The sequence below is a fragment of the Anabrus simplex genome, chromosome 2, assembly GCF_040414725.1.
Source record: "Anabrus simplex isolate iqAnaSimp1 chromosome 2, ASM4041472v1, whole genome shotgun sequence".
NCBI classification, from domain to species: domain Eukaryota; kingdom Metazoa; phylum Arthropoda; class Insecta; order Orthoptera; family Tettigoniidae; genus Anabrus; species Anabrus simplex.
The window spans coordinates 1,194,363,840-1,194,388,188 of NC_090266.1; the positions used below are offsets into that span (position 1 = coordinate 1,194,363,840).

At 38.9% G+C, this 24,349-nt stretch overlaps 1 protein-coding gene across 1 annotated transcript in view; it reads right to left on the minus strand.

The window, feature by feature from the left end:
- Positions 1 to 24,349, minus strand: part of LOC136864785 (phospholipid-transporting ATPase VD) — a 532,079-nt gene that overhangs the window by 211,245 nt on the left and 296,485 nt on the right. Inside the window, exon 8 of the mRNA XM_067142172.2 lies at positions 8,155 to 8,316. Coding sequence (XP_066998273.2) covers positions 8,155 to 8,316 — 162 coding nt within the window. The remainder of the gene's footprint in view (positions 1 to 8,154; positions 8,317 to 24,349) is intronic.

The following is a 24,349-nucleotide window of genomic DNA, read 5'->3' on the forward strand; positions in this document are numbered from 1 at the left end:
AAGCACGACGGGCAAGTCACCAACGTCTTTTCTCATATGAAGACTGAGTTAGGGAATTTTCATTGTAATGGTAGGCCAGCTTGCCTACCGTCAGTCACAATCAGGTTGGGGAGTTTTCATTATAATGGCAGACACTCACTCTCCGCCTGCCTTTATAGATTCTCAGAAAGACTCTCTTAGTGGTTTTCCCAACTGAAATGAACATGGGTCATTAAAATGACGTCAGTAGGAATGGTGCGATTAAAAGCAATGCCTTCATATGAAATACTCGATCAAATGAAAAACCACACATTTTCTCACTTTTAACGAACAGTACTATGCTGCTAAACTAACAGTCCAAAGCTACAGAGCTGGAATGACCAAGACGCAGGCATCCTGATCCGTGAACAATCTTCGTCCTTTTTTCGACGGGGGTGGGGGGGTTTCAAATAGTGGATAGTCCCAGGGCAAAATCTATGCCTGTTTACTTATCTGTTTCCTGGGAGTACCCGATGAGTCGGAAAATCTCAATTCACTACACTCGTGGGGGAAAGAACTATCTGACGTGGAGGCAATTTTTCCTCCACGCCAGAGAAGAAACCACATCTTCGCTGCTAATTTGGAATAAAATTAATGTAGATTTAATGAAAGTGAAGAGGAAGAAGCCTTTCCTAAGAAACGGCTCTTTTCAGGGTTGAGTTTTGAGTTATTTGGTGAATTGTGGTACTATAATTTGGAATAGGGCTAAATTGTAATTCCAGACCAGTTCATACTACTACTACTACTACTACTACTACTACTACTAACTGAGCCTCTGACTTAAGTGCGCACACTGCTCATTCAAAACAGCGCGTCAGAGTAGGTATCGAATAGCTGGCATACTATGATGAACCAGTGTGTTACGTACCAGCAGTATCAGAAAATGTATGAACCAGAGAATTGGCATGCTAAAGAAGAAAGTTATCCAACTCCTCGGCTATTTCCCGCCAATATTCAGTTAGACTGTTATACTCAGTACGCAGCAGTAATCCCATCTATCGGAGTTGAATGTCAGCATAAGAGACAAAGAACATTACAACAAACAACGGTCAGTGCAATGTTATTGTTGATCTCTGTTACGCGCTTCCAATATTGTAGGCCTTCACATTATTAATTGTCTTCCGGTTCTGAAATACCACTCTTATCATAGTCGGCACGGTAAAACTGAATAAAACATAAATGATCGGAAATTATATTCTCTAAAAGTTTTGTTATGTAGTACTTTTCCATAGGACCAAGAACATAGGTATTTAAAAATTAAATTTTAGGTGTCTTCCCCCTAAACTACCATTTCACCCAGGGTGAATAACATTGTTTATAGCTTAAACTGTAGTTTCTTATTCCCGACTCTATATACCGATTTTCATTAAATTCTGTTTACCCATTTTGTCCGGGCTCGGCGTTGATATGGACTTAGCAACAAAAATCCAAATTCATGAATATCTATATTATCATAGCCGGTACGGTAAAAATGCATAAGACGTAAATGATCAGAAATTTAATTTTATATAACTTTAGTTATGTAGTATTTATCGATATGACCACTAATAATATAAATATTTGAGAATTGAATTTTAGGCCTTCCCCTAAACAACCATTTCACTCAGCGTGAATAAAATAATTTATATCCTAGATTGTAGCGGCTCATCCCCCGACTCTACATATCGATTTTTATTAAATTCTCTTCAGCCGTTTTCTTGTGATGCGTGTACAGACAGACAGACAGACAGACAGACAGACAGACAGAAATTATGGAAAAGTAAAAACTGCATTTTCTTATTACTGTGGACATGATCGATACAGAAATACCATTCTTTTCAAATTCTGAGCAATGTACAGACAAAACTCTTATTTTATATATATAGATTGTATATATTTTAGTTTTGTCATTACTGTTTCATGTTATCACTAAACTCTCTATCATTGACAAGTTTACGCTACGTAAACAATACTGTACATATATAAGCTTGTTTTTAAGTGATTTGATAGAATCTGAGGATGTTCCTGTAGAATGAAACATGTCATTCTTTGTATGTTAGTGTATATTTTACAGATATGTTTATAGTGTTATAATTTACATTGTATTTGCTGTGTGTTTGACAGACTGAAAAGCCTTTGTTACACATACAAGTACACAGGATTGCGATATTTACCCAGTCAAGGGGCAGAGAATGAGATGTTCAGAAACGCACGTAAACCAAAAGAAATTTCCGATGTTCGTCCTAGAACAATTGAGAAGGTTCAGAATTTCCTCAGGGAGGGATACCGCTAACCAATAGGATCACGACAAATCAGACATACGCAAGGTTCAAAGTCTGCAGGGCTTGGTAACAGCAAAACCACCGAAATGACTTAAGGAAGGACACAATGAAATAGTGGATGAGTCTTAGCAGAGAGTCTTGAGGGAGAAGTATTGGGCGACAGGAAAGTAGTTGGGATGGTAACTGGGCAGGGTGACAATCCGATCTAGCCGTGAGTAATTTCAAGTGAGATATTAAGTCAGATCACGGTAGCGAGTAATGATTACCTAGGAACGGTCAGCAGGGAAATCACACTTATTCTAACATTAAAGTAACCATGTGGAGAGAAGATTCCTAAATGGGTTGCAAAGGGTTCTGAATTATAAGAAATCTCACAGTAAGGGATTTAGTCCAGGTAGCCACACAAGAAAGCTGTGTAGTTATGATAAGCAGTAGGAAGTCACAGTGGGTAAAGAATGTCACACAGGAGGAACTGTAAGAACCGCAGTGGTTCATGCATATGGGTGGAGGTCCTTGGAGGAGTCCACATGCTAAAGGCTAGCTGCAGTTTGACCGGAAGTTGGGAAGCGGAAACCACGGCATTTATTAGCAATCAGAACACTATTCGAGGATAATACTACGGGAGCCACACACACTGTATTAAGTTGAGGTATCAGTACTGCATCCGCTTGGGTCTATAGTGAAGGAAGCCAGTGAATACAGTGAAGTGATAGTGTATACGAGTGAAAGCAGAACCTCAAGAAAGAAGACTTTGCGGAAGGCATCATCATCTCGGAAGATAAGTATCATAAAGTAATTAGAACTAAACTAGGGGACCCAAGAACTTTTAGCTAGAGAGAAAACTGGTAGATTAGGCAGTTCCCTAATTGCACAATCGAGTCTTTATTTAAAAAGTGTGTAAATTTTGTATATTCTGTACATAATTCATTCTCAGTAATTCTTCTTTTGCTAGTTGCTTTACGTCGCACCAACACAGATAGGTCTTATGGCGACAACGGGATAGGAAAGGGCTAGGAGTGGGAAGGAAGCGGCCATGGCCTTAATTAAGGTACAGCCCCAGCATTTGCCTGGTGTGAAAATGGGAAACCACGGAAAACCATTTTCAGGGCTGCCGACAGTGGGGTTCGAACCTACTATCTCCAGAATACTGGATACTGGCCGCACTTAAGTGACTGCAGCTATCGAGCTCAGTTCTCAGTAATTCAATATATTTAATATTGGCATTAAGCCGCCTTAAACTGGAGTTTTCATTGTAGTGCATTTGAGAACCCTTTCCAGTTCCCAGTTTGTCACATCCTTAGGATATGACAAGACCTCCCTATCCGCCATCTGGGATGCGCCACGCAAGCCTCAACAACTAAATGGTTTTTAAGGAGCATAGAAGAAATCCAAGACATCAAGGTCCAATTCCCTTTATATTAGCCTGAGTTGATGCAAAGTGATTAGTCATACATATTTCAGTTTCAATGCTTATACCTTTTAGTACAAATAATTGAGTAACTGACTCATAGGCTATACTGAAGGGTAGCCATTCTTTAAGAAGGCACATCTATCCCTAGAGAGATTCTCTCTCTTATTTAGCAACAAGAGAGAAACTATTTTTTTTTTTTAAATTATGGTTCATGTTTGTGGGTTACTGTAGTCACGTCCTAGTTCATGAACCATGGGCAACGGCTGAGTGGCCTAGTAAGTGGTCCTGAGAGTCGGGATACCAGTTGCTATGGAATGGAAGTGGGCATCTCGGACATATTCTGAGTCGTGGCCCTCCTTGTGCTCAGTCGGCTAGGACTATAAAATTCACCGGTGGTCCATAACCCGTTAGAGGAGAGATCCTCACTTGGACTATGTGCAAGTAGGGCAGCATCCTGCTTCATGAATTTACCGAGCTCAGAACACTTTAAGCAAGCCTCGGACCTATGGGAGTAATGGAGTCCCACTTCCATTTGACAGGCGAGGGACTCCTTGGAAACAACTTGGCGAACGAAATGGAATTCGATGGGGAGCTATCAATATTAATGGGGCTTATGGAAGAAAGAAGGTAGAACTGGCTGAGTCAGCAAAGAGGATGCATCTGGATGTGCTAGGAGTAAGTGATATTCGGGTAAGGGGAGATAAGGAGGAAGAGATAGGAGATTATAAAGTGTACTTGACGGGTGTCAGAAAGGGAAGGGCAGAGTCTGGGGTAGGGCTCTTTATCAGGAATACCATTGCACGCAACATAGTTTCGGTTAGGCACGTAAATGAGCGAATGATGTGGGTAGATTTGTCAGTGGGAGGAATTAGGACGAGAATTGTGTCCGTGTATTCACCATCTGAGGGTGCAGATGAGGATGAAGTTGACAAGTTTTATGAAGCATTGAGTGACATCGTGGTCAGGGTCAACAGCAAGGATAGAATAGTGCTAATGGGTGATTTCAATGCGAGAGTTGGGAATAGAACTGAAGGATACAAAAGGGTGATTGGTAAATGTGGGGAAGATATGGAAGCTAATGGGAATGGGAAGCGTTTGCTGGACTTCTGTGCTAGTATGGGTTTAGCTGTTACGAATACATTCTTCAAGCATAAGGCTATTCACCGCTACACATGGGAGGCTAGGGGTACCAGATCCATAATAGACTATATCTTAACAGACTTTGAATTCAGGAAATCTTTTAGGAATGTACGAGTTTTTCGGGGATTTTTCGATGATACAGACCATTATCTGATCTGTAGTGAACTAAGTATCTCTAGGCCTAGGGTAGAGAAAGTGAAATCTGTCTGCAAAAGAATAAGGGTAGAAAATCTCCAGGATGAGGAAATTAGACAGAAGTACATGGATATGATTAGTGAGAAGTTTCGAACAGTAGACAGTAAGCAGGTTCAGGATATAGAAAGTGAATGGGTGGCATACAGGGATGCTGTAGTAGAAACAGCAAGGGAATGCCTAGGAACAACTGTGTGTAAAGATGGGAAAAGGCGAACATCTTGGTGGAATGATGAAGTGAGAGCAGCCTGTAAACGTAAAAAGAAGGCTTATCAGAAATGGCTCCAAACAAGGGCCGAGGCAGACAGGGATTGGTACGTAGATGAAAGAAACAGAGCGAAACAAATAGTTGTTGAATCCAAAAAGAAGTCATGGGAAGATTTTGGTAATAACCTGGAAAGGCTAGGTCAACCAGCAGGGAAACCTTTCTGGACACTAATAAAGAATCTTAGGAAGGGAGGGAAAAAGGAAATGAACAGTGTGTTGAGTAATTCGGGTGAACTCATAATAGATCCCAGGGAATCACTGGAGAGGTGGAGGGAATATTTTGAGCATCTTCTCAATGTAAAAGGAAATCATCATGGTGGTGTTGCAAACAGCCAAGCTCATGGGGAGGAAGAAAATGATGTTGGTGAAATTATGCTTGAGGAAGTGGAAAGGATAGTAAATAAACTCCATTGTCATAAGGCAGCAGGAATAGATGAAATTAGACCTGAAATGGTTAAGTATAGTGGGAAGGCAGGGATGAAATGGCTTCATAGACTAGTAAAATTAGCGTGGAGTGTTGGTAAGGTACCTTCAGATTGGACAAAAGCAGTAATTGCACCTATCTATAAGCAAGGGAACAGGAAGGATTGCAACAACTATCGAGGTATCTCACTGATTAGTATACCAGGCAAAGTATTCACTGGCATCTTGGAAGGGAGGGTGCGATCAGTCGTTGAGAGGAAGTTGGATGAAAACCAGTGTGGTTTCAGACCACAGAGAAGCTGTCAGGATCAGATTTTCAGTATGCCCCAGGTAATTGAAAAATGCTACGAGAGGAATAGGCAGTTGTGTTTATGTTTCGTAGATCTAGAGAAAGCATATGACAGGGTACTGAGGGAAAAGATGTTCGCCATACTGGGGGACTATGGAATTAAAGGTAGATTATTAAAATCAATCAAAGGCATTTATGTTGACAATTGGGCTTCAGTGAGAATTGATGGCAGAATGAGTTCTTGGTTCAGGGTACTTACAGGAGTTAGACAAGGCTGTAATCTTTCACCTTTGCTGTTTGTAGTTTACATGGATCATATGCTGAAAGGTATAAAATGGCAGGGAGGGATTCAGTTAGATGGAAATGTAGTAAGCAGTTTGGCCTATGCTGACGACTTGGTCTTAATGGCAGACTGTGCCAAAAGCCTGAAAATAGGTGCAATGAGTATGGTATGAAAATTAGCCTCTCGAAGACTAAATAGATGTCAGTAGGTAAGAAATTCAACAGAACTGAATGTCAGATTGGTGATACAAAGCTAGAACAGGTCGATAATTTCAAGTATTTAGGCTGTGTGTTTTCCCAGGATGGTAATATAGTAAATGAGATTGAATCAAGGTGTAGTAAAGCTAATGCAGTGAGCTCGCAGTTGCGATCAGCAGTATTCTGTAAGAAGGAAGTCAGCTCCCAGACGAAACTATCTTTACATCGGTCTGTTTTCAGACCTACTTTGCTTTACGGGAGCGAAAGCTGGGTGGATTCAGGATATCTTATTCATAAGTTAGAAGTAACAGACATGAAAGTAGCAAGAATGATTGCTGGTAAAATCAGGTGGGAACAATGGCAGGAGGGAACTCGGAATGAGGAGATAAAGGCTAATTTAGGAATGAACGTGATGGATGAAGCTGTACGCATAAACCGCCTTCGGTGGTGGGGTCATGTGAGGCGAATGGAGGAGGATAGGTTACCTACGAGAATAATGGACTCTGTTATGGAGGGTAAGAGAAGTATAGGGAGACCGAGACGACGATGGTTAGACTCTGTTTCTAACAAGTTAAAGATAAGAGGTATAGAACTAAATGAGGCCACAACACTAGTTGCAAAGCGAGGATTGTGGCGACGTTTAGTAAATTCTCAGAGGCTTGCAGACTGAACGCTGAAAGGCATAACAGTCTATAATGATAATGTATGTATGTATGTATGTATGTATGTATGTATGTATGTATGTATGTATGTATGTATGTATGTTATCATTATTATTTGGCTAAATCTCTATGTCAGCATCATCAAAAATGGCCACTGGTGGCTTTTGCCCTCATTTTGCCACAACCTGTACCTGTAGTTCTTCGTGCCCCAAGGTCAGTCCTCTAGCCAAGGCAGTAGTAAGTTATTTAAACATAGCATATGCTTAAATAACATATATCAAATACTAGCATTCATCCTTTATGTCATTATCCTAAGATTGCAATTGTTGAATAAAAACATTTGGAAATGAGTAAGGATTTACACTTGGACATAGTCATGTATTCATCCTGTTATGCATTCTCTCTACTTGCTGAATCTGCTGATGCTGTACCATCTGCCCTGAACTTTCACGCTTGTGTTGTATGCGTTCTGGTGGTATTTGAGCTTGCCATACTTGCTCTATGTCATGAGAAAAATCGCCTCACAAAAGTACAGGTCCCCATGCATGGTTCAAACATAATGAAATAACAATGCTAGCTCAGATTTTCACAAGACAAGCAAGAGTCTGCTATTTATCATGTTTCACTGCATACTCTATAACGAAGCTGTATTAAATTTGGGGGAGTCTAGTTAGCTCTAACACAATCAATCATACATTTTCAAAGAACTTCTAAAACTTTAATTTCTCCAAGATGGTTTATTCCAAAATATATCATGACAGAAAACACACTTGGAAAATTGTGAATTAACAACTAAGGATGTGATTATAAGTATGCTCATTTAATGATATGGTTTTAATTTTTACATCTTTCATTTACAGAGATAATTTACTACTTTTCAACTTTCTTTCTCCTCACAATGTATCATGTTCACTCTTTGTTAGATTTCTTTCAACATACTTAAGCTATTCATATTAATTATTTTAGAGCTACCGTAAGTTAAATTTTAAAACCACTCTATATGTTACTCACCTCATCATGATGTGGATGGCAGGAAACTACTACCGTGTTACAAACTGCCATTAATACTAAGAATTCTTGAATGTGTTGACTGGAACATGGATTTTGCATATCTTCTCTTAACCGTGTATTCACTGACAGAGGCACAAAGGTATTAAGACCCACTTGCACATTCTGAAACAGCAAAAAGACATCTTTATCAATGAAAAATGTTTCACTACTGTGTGTTCATCTTTAATGTCTTCAAACCACAAACTGTTTGGATATATGAAAAAATGTAAATGAAAATATTAACCCTCTGTGGATGACTGTCAGGCATTTCCCAACATCCTAGTTTCCTGTTCTGGACGTGTGTCAAGATATACCCGCCAACTGTTTCTACAGTAACTACATACACATAAGAAGCTATTATTATTTTAACCATTGTGGTCTATTTTCATCCGTATTGACTTTTATCTAATAATTACAACGCTGAAAACACTGGTGATGTGAATATTGTAAAGCTATTATGCATGCTGCTGCCATCTATAGTTACTGTATAGAACTTCTAGCAATTTAGCAGCCTTCTAGATGCATTTAAACTCTGTAAACAGAGTTTTATACAGGTAAATAAAGAACAAGTTGTTGTTACATTAGTCGACTGTGAAAATGGTGGCACGCAGACAGGATAGTGCCACTTCGTTTGATATAGGTAAATTTTTAAATGAAATTGACAGCAGTGATTATAAATATCTGTTATAGACGGTGAGTTTGCTGTTTCCGAGGGTGATAATGATAGTTCTAGCGAAGTAGATGTGGTTGAAAGTGAGAATGAAGGCGATACAAATGGCAGCGATTCAGACAATGGTTGGAGAGTTTATCACCCAGCTGACTCAGACTTCATAAAGAAACCACACACTTCAATGGAATGCCTCATTTCATATATTTTAACTCCAAGCGAAATTCTAAAAACTGTGTAGTTTGCAGGGCCAGCCCCGCGGTGTAGGGGTAGCGTTCCTGACTCTTACCCGGAGGCTCCAGGTTCAATTACTGGCCAGGTCAGGGATTTTTACCTGCACCTGAGGGCTGGTTCGAGGTCCACGCAGCCTATGTGATTACAATTGAGGAGCTATCTGATGGTGAGATGGCGGCCCCGGTCTAGAAAGCCAAGAACAACGGCCTAGAGGATCCATCGCGCTGACCACACGACACCTTGTAATCTGTAGGCCTTCGGACTGAGCAGCGGACGTTTGGTAGGCCATGACCCTTCGGGATTGTTGCACCATGGGGTTTGGTTTGTTTTTTGTGTAGTTTGCAGCAATTGGCAAAAGAAGGGCGGTAGAAGAGAAACAGTGTATTTTTGCAATACCTGCACCAAGAAAGCTGGACTTCATCCTGGAATTTGCTTCGAGAAATAAAACAGAAGAAGAAATATAAGTAGGAAAGGGGCAAACTGTCAAGTACAGGTTTGTTACTTATAGATTGCATCTTGATTGTTGAATTAATTCATGTTGTAGTAAAGAAGACTTATTATCTTCATTTTGCCTTCATTGAAAACATACCGCTTTCCTGAACAAAACAATATGACTAGCACAGGACCACACAAGAAAAAGAAAAGGTCTGCAAAGTGTCACAATGTTTAACAATCCACAATAGAAGTTAAACCACCTCTCCACTCAACACTCACACAGCGAATCATTCTAAATGCTATTCTAAATGGGCCAAAGCAGTCTCATCTAGATAATCAAATGAGCAAGTAGTGTTTTACTTGAAAATTAGATCACATTTAAAGAAAGGAAGGGTGAAAAAAGGGCTTCCTTTCAGGACAATCAAGAACAGACTTTCCCCTCAAGTTGAACATAAAGGATTTCTTTTTATGTGTTTAAAACTGCACCAACTCAATAATATTAATATGAGTAATAACAACAAAAACGTGACCTCAGCTACCATGTGTAGGCTTTTTAATTTGATGCCATCTGGCTGCCACTTTGTCAATTTTGACATTTTGTTTCACTCTAGGCTTACTAGATGGCAGAGTAAACCAAATCTCCCTTGGGTGTCTGTGGCTGAGTTTTTGATACATTATGTCAAGTAAACACCAAATGTTTCACCAGAGATTTTTTACATGCTGACATTGTACAACAATACAAAACAATGAATTAGTTGTACAGGATCCACTTTTTCAATACAAGATGCGTTGTTGGTTAAAATTACAACCTCATTTATTTATGGTACCGGTTTCAACATCCATGGACGTCATCATCAGCTAAGTTCAGTACTTATACAAAGATACATAGTAAAGTTTAAACACACAAAAAATTGACCCTCATAATTAAAACTGTCTATAACAAGTTAAAATACAAAGCATAATAATGGTAAATGTCCAGGTTTGAATACACAATTTGTACAAGTTTGACAACTTGTTAGTCACAAATGAAAAACTGAAGCTGAGGAGCCTTGCAGAAAAAACAAGCTCAAAGTCTTTGACACTCTAAATTTTTTTTATAGATTTGGGTCCTTTGTACAGCATTGGTTTCCACAACATACGCAGAGAACTGTATGCTGAGTGCAATGCGGTAATAGGTTAAAAGAGTACTTGGTGTTCCTCTGTGAGTATAAATAAGACACTAAGTCAATTAGTAAAATATATGAAAACTATCTTCATAAAATACAATGTTATGTTATATTATACCGGAGCGTGTGGATCTTGTGGCCGGAACTGTGTGTTGAAGATGTTAAAAGCAAAGGTGCTCGATCCAATGCGGGTCTGTAGTATGAAATATAAAAACGAGTTGAAGTTGGAGAGTGGAAATGGGGCAAGAGAGTAAAACTTTATGAAGGGACTCACCTTGGTGGGCAGGTTGCGTGTGCTGCGGAGTAGAAGAGGAACTGGCTAGGAAGTCGCGTGGACTGGCTAGGGACGGAAGGGGAGAGGGAAGGACTGTGTTGGGGAAGAGGAGGGGCAGGTTGTAACTCTTTCCCCCTCATCAAAACACTTGGGGAGATGAAAGTTATTATCTTGGGACACATGAAATTCAAATAAACTATTTATGGCTTGCCGGCAAGTTGCCATGCAAATAGAAACAATTAACATTCCATGGTTTCCCATTTCTCTATGTGATGTTTGGGCGCCAGGATTACAGTTTTAAACAAAACTGTAAACCAAAATTTATATTTACTAGCATAGAGACTTATACTTAAATCACAGGGGTAGGATTTTAAATAATTAACCATTAATATTCGCTTAAGAAAGAAAATTAATGCAATATAAAATACAAATGAATTTATTATACAAAAAAAATGAGATGAATCGGAAAAGTTTCCTTAAAGCGTGGAGGAATTTAGAATTTACTTTACTGAATTTACTAATTGCTTGCTTTATCTAATTGAAGCTCACCAATTGCAGCTTCCGTTGAAGTCATCTGGTTTCCGTGGTTACTCGTTCTCTTCTTCTCGATGTAGAATTTGCTCCATGGGCATCCTTCCTTCCTTCTCTGATGTAGTATGGGCTATCTGGACTAACACTCCCTAATTGCCTAGTCTTTAAATTAGACATTGGCCCTATACTTGTAAAAACTGATCAGCGTTGATCGTATGAGGAGAAAATTCAGAGATATGAATTTTTCCATATTAGTAGAAATCTCAATCCAACTGAGCTATACTATTTATACGGTACCGACTTATACCAAATTCCATGGACTTGAACTAAACATAGTTCTTCGTCCAGAAGATTTACTGAAAATAACACAAGCCGTAAGCTTGTTTCGTCTCGCGCAGATCCGATAACATTACCGCACCTAAGTACTGTATCGAAGCGATAACACATTGTACAAAAATAACTATGTCGCGGAGCGACCACACACTGTTTCAAAAATCAAATCACGTCGTTCAAAGTAGATGTTTTTTTTTTGCTAGGGGCTTTACGTCGCACCGACACAGATAGGTCTTATGGCGACGAACAAAGTAGATGTTCACAGTAGAAGTAGTAGTGATGGAGTCTCTGTAAGTATCTCGCTCCGCACTTGACAATATCACCGGGCTCCCCCACTCTAGGTAACAGCTTAATCTCAGATCTCTATATAATGAAACATCTGATTCGTAGATCGCATAATCATCTCCCCTTCTCTTCTTCCTTGTCGAGTCCAGTAGGCGTGGCGATGATGTACTCTGCTGGTATGCAAGCCTCGCGCGCGGGTCGCTGTTTACTGCCTTCGCCAAACCCATGAGTCACACAAAATCCCAACTTTAAGAATAACTTTCCGTATACACAAACATGAGATGAAATGAAAACAACTATGTCTCAACATATTGACCGTATTTACAACATAATGAATTCCTATCCTACATAATATAATAATAAATAATAAATGATGTTATAATATATACAATATGATTCCAAAAGGCCTTGATTACAAATGATTGACGTTGAATAAATACGTTATTACGAATAATAGCCGATGGCGGATAAACTTGATATCAAATGATATCGCGTAAAATGATATTATATTAAATTAGTAGGGCTGGAGAAGCCTGGACAGTTACAAGGTTCAGGGGGTTTTCGATGTTGGAGGGGATATTGCATAATCAATCAATTTAAGCATAGCTCTAAATCACATTTAATAAAGGATAAATCAAAATCAAAATTGTTTTCGACTTTCACTTTTGATAAAACCATACATAACGTCAACATTATGTTTCTTAAATATATTGGTAACATATCTTTCAGAACTAACAATAGAAGTTCTGACGTTCTACACAATTCCAACCTGATCAATAGATGTAACCTTTACTCAAAATCAGGTGTATACAGATTTCGAATCAATGACTGCGGCAGCTCATATCTCGGGCAAACTGGTCGGAGCATAAAGTTCAGGTACACAGAAGATACGAATGCAATTGGTATAATAGATTTTCTGCGGTAGGCCAGCATATACACGACGCTAAGCACAAATTTTATGGAATAGACCAGGATATTGAAATCCTTGACATGCTTAGCAAAGGCCCCCTTTTAGATACCACCCAAAACTGCTACATTCACTTAGACCAATTTTTAAATCCAAACTTTAATTTCATGGTTCATGTTTGTGGGTTACTGCAGTCACGTCCTAGTTCGTGAACCATGGGCAACGGCTGAGTGGCCTAGTAAATGGTCCTGAGAGTCGGGATACCAGTTGCTATGGAATGGGAGTGGGCATCTCGGGCATATTCTGAGTCGTGGCCCTCCTTGTGTTCGGGTGGCTAGGACTATACAATTCACCGGTGGTCCATAACCCATTAGAGGAGAGATCCTCACTTGGACTATGTGCAAGTAGGGTAGCATCCTGCTTCATGAATTTACCGAACTCAGAACATTTTAAGCAAGCCTCGGACCTATGGGAGTAACGGAGTCCCACTCCCATTTGACAGGCGAAGGACTCCTTGGAAACAACTTGGCGAACGAAATGGAATTCGATGGGGAGCTATCAATATTAATGGGGCTTATGGAAGAAAGTAGAACTGGCTGAGTCAGCAAAGAGGATGCATCTGGATGTGCTAGGAGTAAGTGATATTCGGGTAAGGGGAGATAAGGAGGAAGAGATAGGAGATTATAAAGTGTACTTGACGGGTGTTAGAAAGGGAAGGACAGAGTCTGGAGTAGGGGTCTTTATCAGGAATACCATTGCACGCAACATAGTTTCTGTTAGGCACGTAAATGAGCGAATGATGTGGGTAGATTTGTCAGTTGGAGGAATTAGGACGAGAATTGTGTACGTGTATTCACCATGTGAGGGTGCAGATGAGGATGAAGTTGACAAGTTTTATGAAGCATTGAGTGACATCGTGGTCAGGGTCAACAGCAAAGATAGAATAGTGCTAATGGGCGATTTCAATGCGAGAGTTGAGAATAGAACTGAAGGATACGAAAGGGTGATTGGTAAATGTGGGGAAGTTATGGAAGCTAATGGGAATGGGAAGCGTTTGCTGGACTTCTGTGCTAGTATGGGTTTAGTTGTTATGAATACATTCTTCAAGCATAAGGCTATTCACCGCTACACATGGGAGGCTAAGGGTACCAGATCCATAATAGACTATATCTTAACAGACTTCGAATTCAGAAAATCTCTTAGGAATGTAAGAGTTTTCCGTGGATTTTTCGATGATACAGAGCACTATCTGATCTGTCGTGAACTAAGTATCTCTAGGCCTAGGGTAGAGAAAGTGAAATCTGTCTGCAAACGAATAAGGGTAGAAAATCTCCAGGACGGGGAAATTAGACAGAAGTACATGGATATGATTAGTGAGAAGTTTCGAACAGAAGACAGTAAGCAGGTTCAGGATATAGAAAGTGAATGGGTGGCATACAGGGATGCTGTAATAGAAACAGCAAAGGAATGCCTAGGAACAACTGTGTGTAAAGATGGGAAAAGGCGAACATCATGGTGGAATGATGAAGTGAGAGCAGCTTGTAAACGTAAAAAGAAGGCTTATCAGAAATGGCTCCAAACAAGGGCAGAGGCAGACAGAGATTTGTACATAGATGAAAGAAACAGAGCGAAACAAATAGTTGTTGAATCCAAAAAGAAGTCATGGGAAGATTTTGGTAACAACCTGGAAAGGCTAGCTCAAGCAGCAGGGGAAACCTTTCTGGACAGTAATAAAGAATCTTAGGAAGGGAGGGAAAAAGGAACAGTGTTTTGAGTAATTCAGCTGAAATCATAATAGATCCCAGAGAATCACTGGAGAGGTGGAGGGAATATTTTGAACATCTTCTCAATGTTAAAGGAAATCATTCTGGCTGTGTTGCGAACAGCCAAGCTCATGGGGAGGAGGAAAATGATGTTGGTGAAATTATGCTTGAGGAAGTGGAAAGGATGGTAAATAAACTCCATTGTCATAAGGCAGGAAGAATAGATGAAATTAGACCTGAAATGGTGAAGTATAGTGGGAAGGCAGGGATGAAATGGCTTCATAGAGTAGTAAAATTAGCATGGAGTGTTGGTAAGGTACCTTCAGATTGGACAAAAGCAGTAATTGCACCTATCTATAAGCAAGGGAACAGGAAGGATTGCAACAACTATCGAGGTATCTCACTGATTAGTATACCAGGCAAAGTATTCACTGGCATCTTGGAAGGGAGGGTGCGATCAGTCGTTGAGAGGAAGTTGGATGAAAACCAGTGCGGTTTCAGACCACAGAGAAGCTGTCAGGATCAGATTTTCGGTATGCGCCAGGTAATTGAAAAATGCTACGAGAGGAATAGGCAGTTGTGTTTATGTTTCGTAGATCTAGAGAAAGCATATGACAGGGTACTGAGGGAAAAGATGTTCGCCATACTGGGGGACTATGGAATTAAAGGAAGGTTATTACAATCAATCAAAGGCATTTACGTTGACAATTGGGCTTCAGTGAGAATCGATGGTAGAATGAGTTCTTGGTTCAGGGTACTTACAGGGGTTAGACAAGGCTGTAATCTTTCACCTTTGCTGTTTGTAGTTTACATTGATCATCTGCCGAAAGGTATAAAATGGCAGGGAGGGATTCAGTTAGGTGGAAATGTAGTAAGCAGCCTGGCCTATGCTAACGACTTGGTCTTAATGGCAGATTGTGCCGAAAGCCTGCAGTGTAATAATTATCTTGGAACTTGAAAATAGGTGCAATGAGTATGGTATGAAAATTAGCCTCTCGAAGACTAAATTGATGTCGGTAGGTAAGAAATTCAACAGAACTGAATGTCAGATTGGTGATACAAAGCTAGAACAGGTCGATAATTTCAAGTATTTAGGTTGTGTGTTCTCCCAGGATGGTAATATGTTAAGTGAGATTGAATCAAGGTGTAGTAAAGCTAATCCAGTTAGCTCGCAGTTGCAATCAACAGTATTCTGTAAGAAGGAAGTCAGCTTTCAGACGAAACTATCTTTACATCGGTCTGTTTTCAGACCTACTTTACTTTACGGGAGCGAAAACTGGGTGGACTCAGGATATCTTATTCATAAATTAGAAGTAACAGACATGAAGATAGCAAGAATGATTGCTGGTACAAACAGGTGGGAACAATGGCAGGAGGGTACTCGGAATGAGGAGATAAAGGCTAATTTAGGAATGAACTTGATGGATGAAGCTGTACGCATAAACCGGCTTTGGTGGTGGGGTCATGTGAGGCGAATGGAGGAGGATAGGTTACCTAGGAGAATAATGGACTCTGCAATGGAGGGTAAGAGAAGTAGAGGTAGACCAAGACGACAATGGTTAGACTCGGTTTCCAACGATTTAACGATAAGAGGTATAGAACTAAATGAGGCTACAACACTAGTTGCAAATCGAGGACTGTGGCGACATTTAGTAAATTCACAGAGGCTTGCAGACTGAAAGCTGAAAGGCATAAGTCTATAATGATAATGTATGTATGTATGTACTTTAATTTAAATGACATTTCTGAGAAATCGAAAATCCTGTTTGATGTTCTCATTGCAGTGTTTAATATGTTTAAAATTCCAAGAAATTGCTCAGTCTTTCATACAGGACATAACACTTTGACACGATAGCCCCTCCTACCTTCAAAATCCCGTAATCCCACCCCTCCTCCTCCCTAACACACTCCTTCCCTCTCCCCTTCTGTCCCTAGCCGGTCCACGCGACTTCATAGCCAGTTCCTCTTCAACTCCGCAGCACACGCAACCAGCCCACCGAAGTGAGTTCCTTCATAAAGTTTTACTCTCTCATATTACAGGCCTGCATTGGATCGAGAACCTTTGCTTTTAACATCTTCAACATACAGTTCTGGCCACAAGATCCACTCGCTCCAGTATAATACAACATATCATATTTTATGAAGATAGTTTTCATATATATTACCAATTAACTTAGTGTTTTTTTATGCTTGCAGAGGAACACCAACTACTCTTTTAACCTATTACCGCATTGCACTCAGCATACACTTCTCTGCATATGTTGTGGCTACCAATGCCACACAAAGGACCCAAATCTATAACAAAATGTAAGAGTGTCAAAGAACTTGTTTTTCTGCGAGGCTCCTCAGGTTCAGTTCTTTTATCTGTGACTAACAAGTTGTCAAACTTGTACAAATGGTGTCTTCAAACTTGGACATTTATCATTATTATGCTTTGTATTTTAACTTGTTATAGACAGTTTTAATTATGAGGGTCAATTTTTTGTGTGTTTAAACTTTACTATGTATCTTTGTATAAGTACTGTACTTAGCTGATGATGACGTCCATGGATGCTGAAACCGGTACCATAAATAAATGAGGTTGAATGAGGTTGTAATTTTAACCAACTACACATATTGTATTGAAAAGATGGTTCTTGTACAATCTAAATCATTGTTTTGTAATCTCTATTCAATATGAACCAGACATGAAATTCTTGACTTTAAACTGTACAAGATGGTGTGCCGAATAGACCCGGTATCTTGGGATCCAGAATCACATGAAAACAAATATGGTAGATGAAGAGAGAACATGGGCAGCTAGAAGACTATAGCGACGTGTGTTTTCTCAAAAGATGCTGCTGAGGGTCACAAGAGCCAAATAACCTTGTCACCAGCTTCTCACTAAGAATCTCAGCTAATGCATGTAGGTCTTATTCTTTTAATGAAAAGTCACATCTCTGTTCAGATTCCTCATAGAACTGGGATTGATGAGGAAAGATACCATCTATATAAAGACGGCAGCATATGAAAGTGTGGAAATTGTCCTTGACCTTCTGTGTTTTCGTATTCATCCTTGCGTTTCCAATCTGTTGTTCCCTCTTCTCATGATGACCTGTCATTGTGTTTATTCTATTGAATATCCCTATCCATGTTCCTCTTATGGTTGTACAAGATGATCTCATCATACAATGCTATTTTATATCAGTATATCATTGATTTCAAAAAATTAAGTAATAATGTAATAACAAATTTAGAATTTTATTAAAATTGTTGTTGATATATTTATTCACTAGGAAGGTGTATTTTACATACCTAATTTGAAAATAATGAGACAAGGCACTTTACAAATAAACTGTAACAAAGCTTACAAAATGTGACTAAGTTTAATCTAAGTTTGTGTTGAAATATCAATTTATGGTAATGAAACTTTGGATTTGATTTCACTTCAGTCTAGTTACTGTTAATTATAAATTATAAATGAAGGTAAAGATACGTTTGATCACAACCACATAATTTAATCCACATAGGAAATTTGCCAGACTGTAGAGCTTGGGAGAGCAGAATCTAGTAACAAAGATTCAAATACACTCACTGACAAAAGAAAATAAAGCACCTAGGAGTAGTGGAAATGAAACCACATGTGATGAAAGGTCATGTGACTGTATTGCAATGACTTTTATTTCAGATAAAATTGGCAACAGTGTTGGCAGTACGAGGATACTGCTTGTCAAATGTTGGTAGCAGGTAGTAGCAGCCCCTGCATTCTCTCCTCGGGAAAATCTTTAATTGATGTGGTCTGTCTTGGTCAAGTGAAACCTTCACAATCTGACTGTCCTACGTTCCAGGCAATTGCACGATACAACTACCCTGTCTCATGGAGAGTCACATGTGGCCCTTATTGAACTCTATCAAGTGTAGGTAAAATTGCTAATGCATCTACGAAGCATTTACTCTCTGTCCAGTGACCTTTCCTCTTTGTGTTGACTTGACTGTCCGATGTTCCACACATGCCAGATAATACTATCTCTAAAACCCAATGCACTCAGATGGCCATTCTAGACATTACAGATGATCAAAACAAATTATTTACACACCCAGCAATAGTAAGCATGTGTACAAAATTGCATTCAAATTGGACCATTCCTTTCTTTTTTGTCAGGGAGTGTAGACAATTTTATCTTATAGGTGGTTCCGTAATAGCAATGACAACATACCGATAAATAATATTATTGGGTTTGGGAGATTGTGGGGTTTGAACCCCACCGTCGGCAGTCCTGAAGATGGCTTTCCGTGGTTTTCCATTTTCACACCAGGCAAATGCCGGGACTGTACCTTAATTAAGGCCACGCCCACTTCCTTCCCACTCCTAGCCCTTTCCTATCCCATCATCACCGTAAGAGCTATCTGTGTTGGTGTGACGTAAAGTCACTCGTAAAAAAAAAAAAAAAATTATTGGTTTTACATCCTACTATTGTGGAGGCGCTTAGAGAATGCTTCTGATAGTTTTAGAGTGAATGAGAGGGAGAATACTCGGGTAGCTCGCTTAGCCAGTCCCGTCACAGGTATTTACTTAGGTTTCTATGTCAACAAATCACTGTTCCCAACATTTAGCCTCAGCTGGTCACATGACACAGTTGTGTTTCTCTCCTATGTTGTGGTACTCACATTTCAAGTCTCTGTAGTGTAGCACAAAATTAAAGAAAATGTGTGAAATGCTGTTTAATTAGGGCAGTTCAATTATTGTAGGGGTGTGTTTCTATTAAAAGTGTTTACGTTCATTTAACTCATTGAGTGTAGAGAGAGTGTGATTTGAATGACCTGCATAAGCAGAAACATATCAGAAGAAGAAGGTGTGTGATTTAATAATAATCTTATTGGTATAAAGCCTTACTAACTACTTTTACAGTTTTGGGAGATGCAGACGGGCAAGAGTTTTGTCCCACAGGAGTTTTTTTATGAGTCAGTAAATCTACTGACAAGAGGCTGGTACATCTAAGCCTCTTCAGATACCACTGGACTGCACCAGGTTCTAACCTGCCAACTTGAGCTCAGGAGACCAGCACTCGACTGCCTGAGCTACCCAGCCCAGCGATGTGTAAGTTTTAAATTAGTTTAGTTACCTGTGGATTTTTCTATTATTTTGAAGACATAGTCCGATAGTGGCAAAAAGGAACTTGGTCGGGGCATGGCTCTGAATAGACAATCCAGACAGTTTGTACATACTTTAAGACCATAATTTGAAGAATAATTCAAAAATGGTGGTTTTCTCATCCCTATATCAAAGGTACTGTAGTAGAAAGAATTGCTGTGGCTCTGAAAATTGGATAGACGATGGTGAAAGAAAGAACAAGGGATAAGTGTCCAAATCGTTTGAATGAGCCTAATGAAGAACTTAGCATGCCTGTTAAATAGCAGTGAAGAGGAAGCCCAAAATCACATACATACAGCTTCCACAAGGAGGCTGTTTAGCATCATATGTATGAATATTATGTAAGAAAAGAACTTCCAACGTGGAATAACCTTCTTTCCTCACTGTGAAATGGTTAGGTTTCAAATGGAAAACATTTTCAAGCCGGAGAGTGTTACTGGAACATGGGGACATTGTAATTTGGAGATGCCAGTTTCTTACAAAAGTGAAGACGTCGTTTGGATAGACTAAACATTTGTCCGTTCAGGACACACAAAGCTCCAATCACGAAATGATGACACGGTGAAGAGTACAATGAAAACCATTAACGGGAAAGGAAATTGCCAAAAATTGCTTCACGCCAGTTCAGATATGTTTATTCCCAACTCAAAGCTTATGTTCACATCGACTAAAAGAGGATATTACCATGAGATGATGACAGTATATAAATTTGAGCACTGGTTTAAAACATTCTTATCCCCAAATATTAAGGAAAATATCGTAATCATGATATATAAAGTAGTCACATTCCATAAGGTTTATAGGGCCCCAGTTCTCAACAGCAGGAAGAGCAATATTCTGGACTGGTTGTGAAGGAATAGAATTGAAGTCACTGAGGAAATCACCAAGGTGGAACTAATGCAGACTGTCAGATGACAAAGCATGATCTGTTAGGTAGTTTTAGATGAATTAGCATAAAAACATGGACACAAAGTAATGTAACATTGTTATTTTAATGCTACAGAGCTAACAGGGAACCATGTGAAGAATTACATTGCAGAAAATACTGAAATAAAAGATTTAAACATTGCAGTAGAAAACTTAATTTTAAGTCATATAGTGAATGATGGCAAAGGACTGGAGAACCATAACTGATCACACTTGGAGGGTAATAAAGACAGACTGAGGCATGGACGCTTTCTGCAGGATAGATTAAGTGAACTGATATTTAACGTGGGAAACAGTGAAAGTAGCAGGAGCGATAACAGTGATGAACCAAAGGATAAAAGATACACATCAGATAGCGAACAATGGCTGTAAGCAGAATGTGGGATATTTCCTCTCCCATGAAATAAGGTAAGCTCTGCACTGTGAATTTCCAGTTACTATCCACAACTTGATTTCTCTTTAGTTTATTTTCAAAATTCTGTTGTGGTGGTCGTACACATGACATAATTTAACGTTATCACTTCATTAATTATCCTCCATTTTTGAGAGTACATCCTTGAAATACAGTATTTTGAGATCTACCTGCATTCCTACAATCACCTTGCTGGCTTAGGAAGTCCCTTTTGTCATTCAGCTAGTGACCTTGGTTGGTTGCCCTTTCAAGGAAACAAAGATTAAGCCTACACAGTAGTCACTTCCCCCTCTTCTATGTGCTTTTTTTTTTTTCCCCCTATAAGTCGAGTGATGTGGAAAATAGCTCTGCTAATTTCTGAGTCCAGCTTTTTGTTGAGGAGAGAGAGGAATTCGCACTGTAAAGTTCTATGAATGATGTGTAGGGTTAAATTCTTAACATGATAAGCAGCATTAAATACTTCAAATTAATGCTAATAATAATAATAATAATAATAATAATAATAATAATAATAATAATAATAACATAGATACGATATTAGTGATTAGTTATTAAATAGTTCAATAATTACAGCTCCTAAAATCACACCTAAACTCTGCTTCATTTACCGCATGTGTTTTAAGAAGTCTATCTGCGATTTTAAAAGAACTCTGCTCTGAATGATTACAAACACCAAGTAGGTTATTTGTATTTTGTTCCAAGTTTGAATTGGTGCGATAAGATTGTGGACCAGCGTTCACCTGCTGGAGCTCTAATGAAGAGCACGTCTCCCGATAGGTAGCTTTGCAATGCCACTCACAAATGTCTCAGTCATTCTCTCAGCAGCTCAACAATAACTACTAGTTATTGAAGATGCTGTAATGCTGGAATTTTCTCCAATGGGAGTTCCTTTATGTCCTGGTAAATTTACTAAAATGAGGTCAACATATTTGAGCACCAGCACACACACCATCGGACTGAGTTGAGATCACTTTCTAGTAAATTCGGAAGTGTAAAACAATAATTGACCAGTAGTAACCATAATGTTACCAATTTATAGAAAGTTAATTTAGCATCAGACTGTATGTCCGGTATTCAGCCAGAAGGCTGGTTTGATCCTCAACAGCTCTACCATCAGCTGTCATAGATGACCTAGGCATCACAGAAGAGGCATTCTAGTGAAATGAGAAGTAAGGTAGTTTCCCGTTGCTTTCCCCGCCAAGCCAGAAGTTGCTATTACATATCAGTCTGAAATGCCCACTAAAATGCGCGCACTAACTGCCCCTAAGAGTGACATTTTCACACCATTCATAACAGGGACTGGCTGCATATGGCAAGACCGGGTGACACGTCGCATGTTTCTATTAAGTGCATGGGGTTTTTTTTGTAAGGGTATAGGATTGACAATTTTTTTGCAGAAAGGGAAGAAAAACATGTTCACTTGATTATTTAACTCTTTGTTTGCTATATAAAACTCGTTTAGGTCCACTATGAACCAAAGAATAGAAGGGTGTGTAACGGGAGAGTTGCCGCAAGAGATGATGCACTGAGTAGAAATGGTAAGACTATTCATAGAAATATGTAATTTTATAATGTCTAGTGTGGAGAATATGTACAAAACATTTGATAAATATGTTCTGTATTATTAGAGAATGATTACATATAAATGCAATAAACAATTTAAATTTGAATTAAACTTAATGATTGTACTCAACAACATTACCCAGTGGACAGAGCTGATTCAGGTGTGAGCACTGAGAAAATGCAGGAATCTCTTTAAAAAATCCTTGTTACAGTAGTTTAGCTCATATTATTTTAAAACATTTACAGTAGAGACTCAAAATAATGTATTTTACATTCACTGACTTTATATTTACCTTGTAGCCAACTAATGGAGAAGAGACCTTCCACATTTTATACGGAATGAATGCGACATGCTTGCATTTGCATGGGTTGTTTCACACAAAAACTAGAATAACTGCTGCCTTGTAAACTTTGAGCGGAAGAACTGGGAACAATTGTTCAAAGATACATTTAACACAATTCCCATGTTAATGGGATGATTAGTTCATGAGAAAGAGGGCATGTACTTCAGTGTATTCTGTTGTCCGTTACTTGGTTGCACGCACCATTCCTAATGTTATGCATACGCTGTCACTTCGCTCAGTTCAGTCTGGTTTTGGAGCGTTTAGTCTGATTTATTATAACTTAATTACTTCTCTTTCATTCACGCTGCACCCCACCATACTTCCGCACTGTGCAATATCATATTTCAAAGTGACAGCAAGTGAAGTAATTACAAGCTGTAAGAGGTTTCAAGGCTTTGAAAGTATTGTAGGAATCCTCACCAGATGATGTCAACATTCATATCAGCGAAAAGATGGTGATTTATATCATCAGTCTACATCGGGAAATGTTTTATAGATAAAGACAAGATCTTTCCAACCCACTGAATCTAAATAATGAATACCTAATCAATTTCCTAAAAACCCAAGGTTAAGTTACTCTGCAGCAATGCAATCATATCCTACAAAATATCAAGCTATTGTTACTGAATCTTGTGATGTATCAGTATGTGAGATTATATACTAGCAATTGGAAAACTGACTAGCCCTAGTGACATCCGATTTGTTTCACAGATATCTATCTTCCTTGCAAGTCAAAAGTGTGTTGAAAAATGAATTTCAGAACACCCCAAGATTCTCATAAATACTGTTTCCTTGGAAATAAGACCTCTCCTAACTAAAAACAAATGAGTTATTCTATCTAATGTTTGCCCTGCGATTCCTAATATCGTTATTGAAGAAGAATTTCTCAAATTCTGCATTAAACAAATGTCAAAGATCTCTTGAATTAGAGCAGGTCTACAATCCCTGGATTTTCTCACATTCTCAGTTTTCGAAGACAGATTTATGTTCAAAATGAAGACTTTAACAAACTTCCAGACTCACTCCAAATCAAATATGAGGGTACCAATTACTGTATTTATTTATCCTCTGAAACACCCACCTGCTTCCTTTATAAAACTGAGGGGCACTTAGCTAGAAACTGTCCTGATAATAATGAAATAATAATTGAAGACTCCACATTAAATAAAAACAGTCATTCTTAT